Raw genomic sequence first — 14,343 nt, 5'->3', positions numbered from 1 at the left:
TCTTAAGCCCATACAAGGAGTAAATTTCTATTTTGTATATCCTTACCTATTTTTTTTAAATGTGTGGTTTACATGGATTGATTCTCCCCTAAAGACATCAAATGTTTCAAAATAGGGTTTTGTAATTATTCAATTGAGAATGAGAGCATTATTTATAATGCTGTGACTCATTCCTCAAAATTAGTATAGGAAATTCTTCATACTTTCAAAGATAGCAAGAATAAAGATTGCAACACGAGAAAATACCAATTGAGAAAAGAAAATAGGTTTTTTATTATTGATCAAAAAATACCAAAGGGTGTGGAAAGACTTTCAAATGAAAAGCAATTTAGCAAGAGGGAGAAAATAGTGATGTTGGAAAGGAAGATGAAGGGAACTAGCTTTAGGATCTAGTACATGCAAATGACAAAGGAATGAAATTAGTGAGAGATAAATAGATGTAAAATGGAAATATTGAAGATGAGAGTGGTTGTAGTGTCAAACAAAAGAGTTTTTGTAAAGTTACTAGGAAAGTGCAAAAACTAGTAATTACTAGGAAAGTGTAAAATTAGTAGGAAAGTTTTAAGAATGCTACCAAATTTATATCATGTAATTATCATTTTATATCAAAAACCATCTCTAAATAGAGGTTTCATTGAATGGGTGAACAACTTATGTCCTTAAAGCATATTGATAAAAAACAACCTTTTCTAGGTACGACTTTCATTAAACATAAATTTCATATGTTCAAAGGTCTCATCCTCTTGGATGTAATCCTTGATATCATTGAGCCACCAACTTGATTTCACGCCTTGGTGTCATCTTTGAAAATAGATGTTTTCACCATTTGTTGGAGGGCATTTACACATTTGAACCCACAAGCCTTCAGTCTCTACAATTGCAAATACCAAAAGGACTTATGAAACTAATGGAATTAGTAGTTTCCAAAGCATTTACATCTTAAAATGTGTAGAATTACATGCTATGAAAGTGATTATTTGGGATGATGTTAGCCTTTATACATTTCTTTGCCTAGGATATTTGCAACAAAAATGTTTCACATATGTAAATACATATTATTCTTGAGATGCAATATAATAAATTTTGATGTTTAAAGATTAGAGGGAATAACATGGCTTAAAATGTTGATGGAGTTTTTCTTATCATTGCTTGTTATCCAATTATTTAATAGAAAATTCACATGTAAGATAATTGTCTCAAAAGCAACACCCTTCCTTTGTAAACTTCTACCCCCAATTGGTCATGTTCCTTTTGTTTAGCCACTTTATGTGGCCCTAACCTATGAAGGATGCATTATTATCTATAAAAATGTATAATTTTAATCATATTCCAATTTCCTTTGGTGTTGCAAAAGTTGTGAAGGATCAAAGAATAAATGAATTTATTTGGTTGCCTCATTTGCGAAATGATTCCTATATTTACACACTAAACATTGTAGATTTCCAAAGTAGAACTAATGAAGCCTAGCATAAAATTCATTTATTAAATTTTGTATCCATGCTCAATCTACATGACATAAAAGTAATGGGAAATTAGGGGGAAAAGAAGCATAGACCATCACCATCCATAGTAGAGGCTAGTATAGCAAGGATAAAATAGGAAAAAGACAATTCCTCTGAAGGAAAAAATCCTTTGATAATTTTCTTGTCCATAATCCTTTGATAATTTTCTTGTCCATAATCTCTATAATCATTATAGGAAAATTATTGGAATGGGGAAAAGAACCAAACATCACAATCTCTTTGGCACACGTAGCCAATGTCACAAATTTCCAACTCAATTTTAGCGTTGAATTTGAGAATCATGGAGGTGCCAATTTAGCATTGAATTCGAGAATCATGAAGGTGTCAATTTTTCTTTTTAAAAAACATGAGCATTCTCTAACATGTTATAATCATGGTAAAAAAGAGACAAATGCAAAATAAGCCTTTAATACATCAAAAAAAGCCTTGGAGATGACTCAATTACCATGACATACATTTGATCTTGGACAATATTAGGTTATGTCACCAAAGTAATGCTAGGAATAAACCTTATTGCAATGTTCATCACTTTGTTGGAAGGAATGTACCACTAACAAATGGGTCTAATAATAATTGGAAGAATTCAGTATGAGTTTGCATGGATAATATACTAAAAAAGTGAAGGAAGAACTACATACACTTTAAGTGTCATCCACTAGTCGACAATGGCCGTGCTTTCTCTTTAGAACACTATGATACTACTGGTTTTGAAAGTTGGCAATTTTAGAATTTATGTGGGGAAGAAAAGGAAATTTTTCTAAAATCCATTCCTAGTTCAAATCCATGGCTAAGAGTAGAGTTAATGTAAAATCAAAATGAGCTTGGGCAATGTTATATGGTGGTCCCCTATGGCACTATTTGAGCCTCATTCTATAATATGGAGATAGCTTCCCACATATATAGTGGAAAATCTTGCACATGTCAAACTCTTGTAGGACATATAAAATCCCACCTATCATTTTGCCATATTTAAAGGGGACACTTTTGGGTTGAAATCCATCATCCGTTGGAATGTCAATTTAGAAGGCGCATTTGTGGAATCAAGATTCTAGAGTGGGTGGTATACTAATGCTTCTATGATGCTAAAGAACTTTAAAGGAATTGTTTAAAAACGTTGTGACCTCTGTTTATGCACATTTTTAGCTTGGTAGTCTCGTACATGATGAACATGAAGATAATTTAAGTTACAAAGTTAAAAGCAAAGACTAGACAATGGAGGTTAGAAGATAAGAGATCCAAAGATGCTAGGAGACATTAAGATAACTTAGAAATGCAACATTGAAGACACCTTAGTAGTAGTTCCTAAGGCAGCAGAGGAGATGGTACTAGCTAATGAGGACAAAATTGTAGCAAGAAGAATGTAAAAGTTTGTTGGAGATATTGATGCATTATTGCACATGCATGGTTCTTAAATATATTTATTGAAGCAAAGACATCAATAGCTTGAAAATTGTCAACTAAAGTAGAGAAGAAGAGGTGATCAATTTTAACACTTGAACCATGAGTTAAATGTCACATGTCCAAATTTGACTTTTCCCCTACCAAGTGGGTCACAATATTATAAGATTAGTTGCCAACATGTTTGATCTAGAAACTATATCATTAAAGATTTTTAGAGGATGGAGTGGTAACTTTAGAACATTGTCGCCAGGGTACTTGTTGTGCTAAAACATTAGCATAGATACTTATTAAAGATGGGCATTAATCTTGACCTAGAAAATGGGCTTAATGATATTTTTGGTAAGACTAGGTTGTATGAATGGGTCACGGCAATTAATGGGACACACCAATCTATCAAAGATGTCCTATTGACCTGTGGGAGTCAAGGCCTCTAGGGTGATGGCTAATGCCCAAGCCCATGGGCAATGGCTACAACAAACCCTTGATGGTAGTCTTATAAGCCAAGCGTCATGCGTGATGGCTAAAGCAAGTCCATCTTTGATTAATAATACAACTTCTATATTAATCAACTTCTATGTTATGCATAGATTTTGGATCTCTCGTTTATTACTAAATAAACGTTTGTTTTCATGGCTTTGTTTTGCTTCTCTTTTGTTGCTTGTCCAAAAAGTACATTCATATTCTACAAAATTAACCACCTAGGGCAAGGAGTGGAACCTTACAGTATCATATTAATCTATGCAAGAAAAGAAAGATGCCAATTGTACAATACACATGAGAATGTAATTCCCAAGAAAGTTACCCTAGAAGTTCATATAAGGGCAATAATGTTATACTTCTCCTTTAACGTGTTATCAGGAACCTTTTGCTTTAGGCATACATTCACGTGACGAGGAGAGAAGACATACAATATTTTGTACTTATTTAAGATACATGCATAAGAATGAGCACATGTGCAATGTACATACAATCTTAGTACGTACACACTTGCACTTGTAGATAAAACACAATATTGCAAATGCGTATGAATGCAAATGTGCATATGGATACATAGCACATGCATGCTTTCCAAGCATACACAAATTGGTAATCTCTCTCTCTCTCTCTCTCTCTCTCTCTCACTCTCTCTCTCTCTGTGCGCACGTGCGCCCCCTTACATCTCTCATGAATAGGACATCACCTTGAGTAAGAGCCAATGCACATGAGAACCAGAATGCGTGGATGGTTGTGAATTTTTGTATCCACATGGATTTTGATGTCCACAAGAGAAGTGCCTCCATACTCACACTGGTGCGCTAAATTGCACCTTCATTTTTGAAGGCGCCATTTTGAGCGCCGATGCACGACTCTAGCCCTCAACCAATCATAGCTCTATGCACTCTCCTTTGCCATATTTCAGAACCTTGAAAATCTGACGGAGACTTGAAACACCCAATCTATAAATGCCAACTTAGGCTTCAATGAGGCAGGTACAAACTCTAAGGCTCTACTGTGTCAATTTGAGGCTCTTCTGCCAAGTCCTTGACTCACAGGCAAAGCATTGTCATATTTTTTATTTTGGTTCACACGATTAATTGGCTTCATAGCACTAACGCATAGGATTGCGCATTCCTTTCATCGTGTGCACTCGCCCTAAGACCTTAACACTATATGCATTTCTTGTGATGAGCTTATAGTACATTAGATATATTTTATTCTTTTTAAATTTGAAAGATGCCATTAAGGTACTTGAAAGAGTGTAGCAATAAGGAACCTTCACTTTGGCCACCTCGGTTGGTAGGAAATGCATAGCTTTCACCATTGAAAGCAGATCTTGGTGGTTAACTCGTTTGCAACGTCCAGATTGTACACGTGGAGGGAAAGTTGATTTTAAGGATTATTTAATCGGGGAGCTTAAAACGTCTTATCATTGGGAGAGCGTCGTGTTGGGACCGCCTGTGAAATGATCTCTGTTGCTACAATTGTACGTGAAAAGATGAGCAGAAATTAGAATATTGTAGACACATTAAGCATCCAAGTTCCATTGCAAACTTCCCTTGCTATCGATGTCCTTCCATCGGGGTCGATGTTTCGAGCATTGAGCAATGACATTTGCTTGTTTCTCTAGAAAAGTTAGTGCTCCGCGTTCGCTCGCTTATTTAGGGAAAACCAGGCCGATAAAGTTGTGAATCGTAATCTGTAATGCACTCGCCTCGGGAATGGGATCCTGTCGGAGGACGAAGCCGGCGCACGTCATAAATATTGTATCATCGGATCCCCAATTCCGCCCGCACTTTTCTTTGTCCTCGCTTTCTGGCGCAGCGGATGCGGATGACCGAAGTGGTTGATCTGAGTCCTGACGTTCTTCTTCTTTGTCCGTGTCGACGAGTTTTCCTGTGCTCTGTTTACTTCGGTGGCCACATTTCCGGACTTTGGATGCGGCTGTGGGCTAGGGCCGACGGCTGTGGAGGCGTGAGTTTTGGGGTAATTGTCGAAGTCTTGGCCTGGGGTGACGGGTCCAGGTCCGAATTGGGACATTTTCGCCCACCAGTGACGGCATCGCGGTGGTGGAGAATCGAACTTAGCTCGGATGCTCGATTCGATTGTTGGAGCAAGCAGGCGAACCGATCGGATAGAAAAATCTGGATGAAGGAATCGCACAACAAGTATTTGCACGGCGATTGGGATTGTGCGACGTTAACATGGCATGCGGATTGATTGATAAGTTTACAAGCTGGACGGCTTGAATAGGGCGTTAAGGAGAAGGTTGAAGAGAGAATGAGTGGGCGGGGGGAGTTAAAGGTCGTGCACGATTAAGCAGCAAGTAAGTAGTGGAGCAGCTAGCTACTTAAAGAATTGATGAGGGCTGGATAGGAGTAGACAGAAGAGAGGGAGTTTTAGCAGAAGTAGCTCTTTCAGCTTCAACTTTCAAGTTCCAAGTTCCAACTGAAACAATCAAGCGCCCAGTTCTAACATTTGCATGATTCACTCATCCACAACATCCACGCATATCAGCATCAATCAATCAGCCCCACACACACACACCCCGCCCCCACAAACACATTGTTCCACCTTCAACTTCGCATCTTTGGACTGGTCGCCGGCCTCTGCTCCTGCTCTGCCAAGGTACCTCCCCTCCCCTCCCCTCCTTTCTCCCAAGCAAGGGAAAGTTGCTCTCTTTCCCTTGTAGCGTCTCTCTCCATCGCCTGCAACGATCATATTGCCTTCTTGCATACTTCACCTCTTAGCTCCTGCATCTCCTTCCTCCGCGCACCCCCCCCCCCCCTCCCCCTCTCTGTCTCCACCTCCCAAGTTGGGACCCCTTCCCTTCCCCTATAATTGCACGACATTTTGTTTTGCCGTCCGTTCCGCCTTGCCTTTGCATTCGCTTTCCGGACATCCGTTCTGCCTCTCAAGCCTCAGACCCGATCCCCCTGGAAGTTCTCCATTCCTATACCGTTTCATGAGACCGTTCCGTAGCTTCCTCGCTCTGTATTCGGATATCCGAGCGCAGCTTTTGGGTTCTTCTAATTACGATTGTGGTAAGTTTCTTCTGTTTTTCTTCCTTTTGAGAGTGGGTTTTTGCTTTGCATTACACAACATACAGTTCCATAAGCGACCTGCGGTTCGACAGCTTCTTTTTGAAGCAGCACTGCATTGCGTCAATAATTTCATAGCGATCAAGAAAATAAGAATGCAAGCATGTTCTCCTGGAATACATGGCAAAAATTTGGATGGAAGAACGTTATGCTCGACGACCTGCTTATGAAAGCTTTGCTTCCCAATCCGTAACACGTAGTCGGAATGAACCGAGAATATCTAAATATTATTTTGTTCACAAGGGCGAGAATTCAAGGTCTTATTGCCATGCTTCCAGTCGAAGCACAAGAATTCGGAATCGTTATTGTGATGGCGTCGAACCTTGTCGAGCATTTTTTCGGACAGTCTGAACGATGATGCAACTGATTCTCGCGCAATCGGCCAGTATGATGTTCGTCCAAGCAGAGTAGCGGGTTTTAGCTTAGTGGTGTGACAATCATCACATTTTCCAGTCACAAAAGACGCAATGCACGGCGCACTGCTGAGGCTCCCTATCTTATAAGAATTACCGCATCTGCCGTAGCTCTTATATTGCCATAATCGCTTAAAGATTGCGAAGCCGAAGATTAATCTGCTCTCGTCGAGTTTCATTGCTGTTAAGATGTGTCATCCGAGTTAAACAGTAAAGCTTTGTGCTTCAAATATGGAGTTAGCAATGGATTTCGTATTTCGATAGTCAAGTTCTTAATAGACGTTTCTTCAAGAATTTGTGTTTTACCCGTGAATTTGTTAAGGATTCAAGAATGGTGATGGAGTTGGAGCCTTTTTGCTCAAAAATTTGTACACATAGGCTGCTGGGAGCTCTTTACTGACCTGTTTGGATTGATGTTGCTTGCAGCAGGGCCTGCTATCGAACGTGATATCTACGGCAATTAAAAGCGTTTTCAGTACGTGGTAGGACTTGTCAACAGATACTTCCTGCACTCCCTCTATGTATGAAATTCTTAGAAAGTTTCTGTGAATGGACTTGGCTAGAACTGGGAAAAGTAGCTACTGACCTCTAAATGCACCCAAAACGAGCAAAATGGAAAACATGAAGGAGACGTTCAGAACGGAAGAGGAGGGTGCTTTCGATGAGCCTAAGCCCTCGTTGAGGTCCAAACATGCCAGATTAAAGGAAAAAATGGAACAGTCCAGTAGAAGATTTGTTACTGGTGACATCGACTGGTTTTTCCATAGCAATGGGGACCTTGAAAAGAGGAGTTATGTTGGGATAGAAAGTTTCTGGGAGGGTCAGTGGCCTTCTCACGAAAGAGAATGGGCTCTGAACACACGCAGTGAGACGGTGTCAAACGATCCTCACATGTTAAGTCTCAGCAGGGAAGGTTGCCAGTCACCATCAGCGAGCGAATCATCCTCCTCTTTGTCAACCCGTGAATCGTCTTCATTTTCCGGGAAGAGTGACACAAGCCCTTTTGCTAAAAGGGATCTGCTGCCGTCCAATTCAGTTCTATCAGGTCAATTTTCTAATTTTTGTTCGTTACAATCCAATGCCGCCCACTGGTCCTTTTATATGGAGAAACCTGATGATACTGATAGGAAGCCCGAGCAGAACAAACATCAGAGCCCCACAGACAGGTCTAGGAAACAATCGAGGGGAGGGATCAACTCGAAGTTTCTCGAGAGACAGATTGTCCGAGATGAAGGTGTATGGCAGAGCATGTGTGGGACGGTTGGATCACATCAGGACAGACAAGACAGTGATTCTGAGCGTTCAGGGTTTTTCCGAGACTGTGGGGCCTTGGGAGCTGCCGAATCTGTTGAATTAGACGGCACCGAGCTTGATGCTGGTGCAGATTCTGAAAAGGATTGTTCAGTTCCCATAACTGGCCAGGCTTATGCTTCACTGGAGTGTTCAGATGAAGGTTGGGCAAGTGATTCTGGTTCCTCTGAGCTTTCTTGGGCAAGCGCTTACTCACAGGAATATTACTCTGAGCATCCTTACGATGCAACTCTCGAAACTGAGGATTTAGAGTGCACCAACCCTCTTGTGGAAAGCACGCCTTCACATATAACATGGCCGATCGATGCTGATTATCAGCATACTGATGTGGGGTATCCAAAACCTTACCCACGGTCTTCAACCGGGGAAGTGGGAAACACTGGAACACGAACCCTCTATAGGAAGTCATTAAAGGACATAAACTCTGAGCTACTTAAAAGCAAGGTTCTGACTGGGAGTGGGGAATGTGAACAATTTGATGCGATCAATGGGATTAAATTTCAGGCCAAAGACAATGAGGTCCTGCAAGATGCTTCTGTGCTTCGCAATTTTGATGCAAATGTTTCAGCAATTAGTCCTGCATGTACCATGTCCTCAAAGTTCTCTTCTCAAGGAGGTATCACTGTGTTAAGTTCGCCTAGAAAGACAAGTGACTGGAGATCACATAATGTTTATGCAGAGCCTCGGCCTGCTGCCTCATCTCGTGACGAATTTTTGAACAGCTCTGCACGAGTTCCTTGTGAGTTGACAGAGCTTAGAACAAACCAATTGAAATTAGGTGGGGCCTTGGCACAGGGTGCACCAAGGGCGCACAGCACAGCGAAGGATCGCAGATTAGTGGAAAAGAGTTCATGTTCAGATCAAACCCTCTTGCCAACTGTAGGCTCGCCTGGTACTGAGACTGCAGGTCATGTAAAGCCCTTTCCATCTGTAGGCTTGAAATCCAGGCACTCTGCAGCTGTGAACAATAGATATCCATCCACTCCTCTGCATGGCTACTTCAGATTTGTGGAACAAGGCGGCTCACCGTGTTACACATTTTTTGTGAATGACTCGGATGAGGTATATTTTGCAAGGGCCTATAGATCAGAGCAGCAATCCAGCAAAGAGAATTGGGATTGGATGTACACATTCCATTCCAAGAGGGACAATGGGAAGGTGAAAGGTGGATGGAGAGATTGGGGAAAGAAGGAAAAGCTGGGTTCAGATGTTGTTGGGAAAATGAAAGTTTCAAATGTTCGACACCTTGATGCCAAATGTTCTGGCAATAAATGTACAAAAGAAACAGAGTTTGTTCTGTTTGACGATAGGGTCGAACATTTGGGAGAGACTAAAAGCAGCAGAGTTGATTGCATACCTCATCAACCTGCACCCATTACAAGTCCAAAGGCTGTACATGGGGGTGTAGAATCTCTCTCAAATGCCTCAGTCTTATCCGATGCCCATTCACGGCACCTTCATCAGAGAGCCAAGTCTAAAAACTTGATCAATTTGGCCTGTCTGAGCCAGGGGAATAGCAGCTCCGACTTGCATAAATCAGATCCCAGTAAGCCTAAAGACAGTAGTGATATGAAAAACTCCAAAGATAAGCAAATGCCAATATCTCATGTGGAGCTTGCCGCCTTAGTGATAAGTACCTCCGTGGAAGAGGAAAAGTCGGATGGAAAGAGAAATGGAAATCTTGAAATAGAAGGTTGGGGTCTGAAGTTTCTTGAGAAAGGCTCAAGCAACGGATGGGGTTTCAAGTTCCTGGAGAAGAACATGGACAATAACAGCGAGTTGGAACCAGCGGTTCAAGTCCAAGCAACGGATAGAGTACGTAAAAGCAAGGAGGGCAATGGCTGTGATAAAACGCTTGAAGACAATAGAAACTGTGAAGGGCTTTCAGCATCTGTTCGGCAAAAGCCAGCAAGTACGAATGGAGTGGGTTGCATCCGTAGGCAGAGCTTTGTACAAGGTGAAAATGTAACTTCTGTTTCCAACAAGAAGTTGAAGAGGAAGGATGGAAGAGCAAAAGTGAAAGTAGAAGTGAATGTGATTCTACCAGCTGGTGTTCATGGGCAGCCACCAACACCACTTGTTGAGCGGTGGCGATCGGGGGGTAAGTGTGACTGTGGAGGGTGGGATGAAGGGTGTGGGCTGTGTGTTGTCCGATCAGAAAACCTTACGGTACATGGGTTCCCAGAAAAGGTGGCGCTAACTAGCCATGACCGCATCAATTGGATTTCTTCCGGCAACCCCTTGAAGCTCTTCACGCAGGTCTCACCTTTTTCAATGAATAAATCGCGCTTTGAGCTTTCCTTGTTACTCGCATACTCATTGATGCTGTTGGCATGGCTGAAACAGGGCACCCGGCGGAAGAAGGTTCTTGGCTTGGAAATCGTTCAAGCGGGGTTTTTCTCTCTCAGCTTCCATGCGCGATTCTCACCCCTGCAGGCCTTCGCCACGGCCGTGGCCATTTTGCACCAACAGATCACGCAGAGATAAAGACTTTTGCGTGCCCATCTCCACCTTCCGAGGCTCGTTATACACGAAGCATGTCAGTACAGATGTGGCGATGTTGCATTGTATTCTTTCGAAGAACTCTATGGAGGTCCTCCTGTGCTGTGCACTTCTCAAAGTAAACCAAGGCTTGCACAGAGCATGTTGACCTGTGCAGCTTTGAAAACATCACCATTGAATCCAAGAGAGTTCCATTTAATCACGAGGGAATCACTAAGTTTCTAACTTCTTAGGATTACATGATGAGATGTTCTGAGAGCCAAAGCCATCCGCATGGACATCCGTCTTAGTTGTTTCGATCAATGTACATGCCTCATCTTGCCTCTCTTGGAAAAGGTTATCATAGCCACAATTGATATCCTTTGTTTATGGTTGTAAAATAAGAGGTCATTTGAAGGTCCTTGTTTAGCACGATAGTGATTGCTTTCAGATTACAAATGATATGAACTTAAGATGTCTCTTGCAGTATTGAATGTATACAAAATATCCAATGAGCAACTTTGAACTTTCTATTCTCAAGGTGGAGGTGCAAAGAGTGTGTGGCCTACAATGCTGTCATACGCTTTGATAGAGCTATTGTAATTAATGATAGCTCATCCATGGAATAAAGCCTTGGACTATTGAAATTGTAAAGAAGGTACGTGTCATATCTTGGTGAATTGCATTCTTGGGTTTCACCTTTGATCTTGTAGTTGAATAAACATTTATAGGGTTGGGAGCAAGTGAAAGAAGTTTATTAATAAAGCTGTACCAAGGGAAAAAAGCCTTAATAGGTGAAATGATTTGCTTGGTGTGTGGCTCAATGTTAGCTTCTAAACTTCCATGATAAGAGTAGACTTTTAATGTCCATGGAAAACTTTGATGTGTCCATCCTATTTGGTTGTGAATTCTAGTCTCTTCTCTCACTAGTTTTAGCTTTCTCGTTGCAAAGTATTTAGCTCGCTCTCTCTCTCTCTCTCTCTCAAAACACTGATTGAGCTTTTTGTTTACAGAGATCATTGCTTACGGGCCGTCTGGCTATACCTAGATTCATCTCCCACATGCATTGAGGATCTCGATCGAATAGGTTTGGCTACCTTCACATAGGCTAGAAGTTGAGAGAAGGCAAGCAGAGGACATCCCACCTGAGAGAAGGCTTGCACTCTCTATGCAATATGTAGGAGAAGAATCATTTTGTATTTGGATTCCCTATGTACTGTAATGAGATTCGTTGACGGCATCACTATCTTTTCAACAACATTTTTGGCCCACTCTAAAGAGATTTCAACACACCTTGATCAAACGTGTGGAAATTTTCCTTCTCAAGGCACAAAAGCATGGAGATTATCTGTTATGAGCTTGGAGCAAAGCACATGAGGAATCATTAGCCCAGTCAAAGGACGCTCACAGACTTTTCCTTTGGTGCCATTAAGTTGAGGTCGACAAGGGACTAGGCATAACGATGAGCCAAAAGTGCACGCAGATAGACTTGATCTTGGGAGGAATTAGGTATACACTCCCTATTCTTTAAGGTGGGGAGGCATTTGATGACGCGAGTGACAAAGGCACTTGCTAGATGATGAGCTTCCTCTAGGAAGCTACAGAGGAGGGAAGGACTTAGGTATCTACTCCCTATTCTTTAAGATGGGGAGGCATTTGATGACGTGAGTGACAGAGGCACTTGCTAGATGATGAGCTTCCTCTAGGAAGCTACAGAGGAGGGAGGGATTAGTCTAGATGGTATCGATCCATCATTGATTGTCTTCGTTATTGCCAACCCTCACAAGATCAAAAGCCATTTTTAGACGAGATTATCTTGTCCACGCTCAACTGATCAGTGGAGTTAGTCCCATAGATAGCGCACACAGGTCCAATCACCTCAATGGATAGCTGATGGAACGATCAACAACCAAGGGCTATTGCCAAGTTCTCTATCTCGTAGCCACAGTGCGATGTATTTATATAGTCTTGTCTCAGACACCAATTTTGGGGTGCCCGTTTTTATTGGCCCCACCTCTTAGCTTTGATTGTAATTGGTTTTTTAAAGTCTCATAGACCCTTCGATCTTTTGTTGATATTAATAAACTCTCTCTCTCTCTCTCTCTCTCTCTCTCTCTCTCACTCCATCTTTCTCTCTTTGCACGTTGTTTTACAAAAAAAAAACTTGCTTGAAATACCACAAGCCTATAGGCCCCATTATCTAATTTTCTTGTTCCCTATGAAGTTGTGTTTTTACATCTACCTTCTCATACATTTTATCAGATCTCTCTATGTTATGCCATAATATCCCATATTTTATGTTATAAAGGTAGCAAAACCACTATGTTTCCCTGTATGAGATAATATGAAATAGCTCAAACAAAAGATAGTACAATGAAATCCTTCAATATGTCATAAAAGGGAAGAGGAGAGAGGAAAACAGGGGTTTCAGGTGAAGGAAGATTAGGGACGAGAGAGGAGTAAAAGACGAAGGGGAGAGGTGGATGGGGCAAAGGTGATAAAATTTTTATAACAAGGGGAGCCATTAATTATGGAGGGGAAAGTGAAGCCTTATACATTTAATACTCTATCTTATGTGTTTAATAAAGGGCCATTTGATGAGAACCCAACCCTTCATTAAAACTAAGCCCCTTGTTATACATTTAATACTCTATCTTATATGTTTAATAAAGAGCTATTTGATGAGTACCCAATGCTTCATTAAAACTACTGACCCAATCTCCATTAACCATCTAGTCTTTTGGGAGGCTTTGGGACCATTGATGAAGTGATAAAACCACTATAATCCTTTATATACAATAATATTAAGTAGCTTTGAAAAAGATAAAATAAAAGAGAGTGAAGGCTAATGCATTTGGTAGAGAGGAGACATGTAAAAGTGTAGTGTGGGCAACATAAAGAATGAAAGGGGAGGGGCTCATTAGGGAAGGGGTCGTGGAGCTGTAGTTATACTTTTACATACCTAATGTTGTGTGTTTTAATAAAGGCTCACCTAACCAACACATTAACACTACAAATCCCGTCAACATTGACCAATAATATTACCAATCCTATCCACATTGACCATTTAGTCTTTTCACAGCACTTTGGGACTATAATGCAAAAACCAACCAAGGCCCTATTGTCTTTCTACGCAAGGAAAAAGGGTCACCATCTTCCCATAGTCTCCCTAGTGAGGACCAAAATGTGTGTTTGCAATGCTCAATACAAGGAGAAACACTCTATTTTCATTGGAAGAGAAACACCTTTAATCTTCCGTTTCTACATTTGGTTACCACTTCATCCTCCAAAAATCTTTAATGATATAGTTTCTAGATCAAAGTGGCCCACCACATTGCCATTAACATTGACATTCAAAAAAGCATTCACAAATAAAGTATCAACCATAGTCAAATACTTGTTAAGGAACCCCAACTACAAAGCACTTTGTACATATAGTCCCCACCAATCATAAACCAAAACCAAATTTGAGACAAACCAAAGTGTTTAAGAAGGAAGCCCACACAGATCATATGCCAACAAGATAAAGGCTAAAGGATCAAAAGGAAAGAGCTCTTTGACATACCTATTTGTAATAATATTCATAATGGCCAATCACGAAAAATGACACACAAATTGAAGAAGTTAGATGCAAGG

General features: G+C 41.0%; 1 protein-coding gene across 3 annotated transcripts; it reads left to right on the top strand.

Moving 5' to 3' along the window:
* The first annotated feature begins 5,960 nt into the window (after positions 1-5,960).
* On the top strand, positions 5,961-11,274 carry LOC147880807 (uncharacterized). Of its 3 annotated transcripts, none has more exons than XM_087371106.1 (3): positions 5,961-6,029; positions 7,342-10,485; positions 10,573-11,274. In XM_087371106.1, exons 2-3 carry the CDS (start codon positions 7,528-7,530, stop codon positions 10,711-10,713), a joined length of 3,099 nt encoding a protein of 1,032 aa, XP_087227232.1. In that variant the 5' UTR covers positions 5,961-6,029; positions 7,342-7,527; the 3' UTR covers positions 10,714-11,274. The 3 variants fall into 3 exon arrangements, with proteins under 3 accessions (XP_087227232.1, XP_087227231.1, XP_087227230.1); XM_087371105.1 differs by lacking the exon at positions 5,961-6,029 and adding an exon at positions 6,077-6,445 and having other exon boundaries at positions 7,345-10,485; XM_087371104.1 differs by lacking the exon at positions 5,961-6,029 and adding an exon at positions 6,077-6,445.
* Positions 11,275-14,343: the final 3,069 nt, after the last annotated feature.

The sequence above is a fragment of the Dipteris shenzhenensis genome, chromosome 32 (assembly GCF_047967505.1).
Source record: "Dipteris shenzhenensis isolate YYH24624 ecotype China chromosome 32, Dip_SZ_1.0, whole genome shotgun sequence".
Lineage (NCBI taxonomy): Eukaryota > Viridiplantae > Streptophyta > Polypodiopsida > Gleicheniales > Dipteridaceae > Dipteris > Dipteris shenzhenensis.
This window is presented reverse-complemented; position numbering and strand designations above follow the sequence as displayed.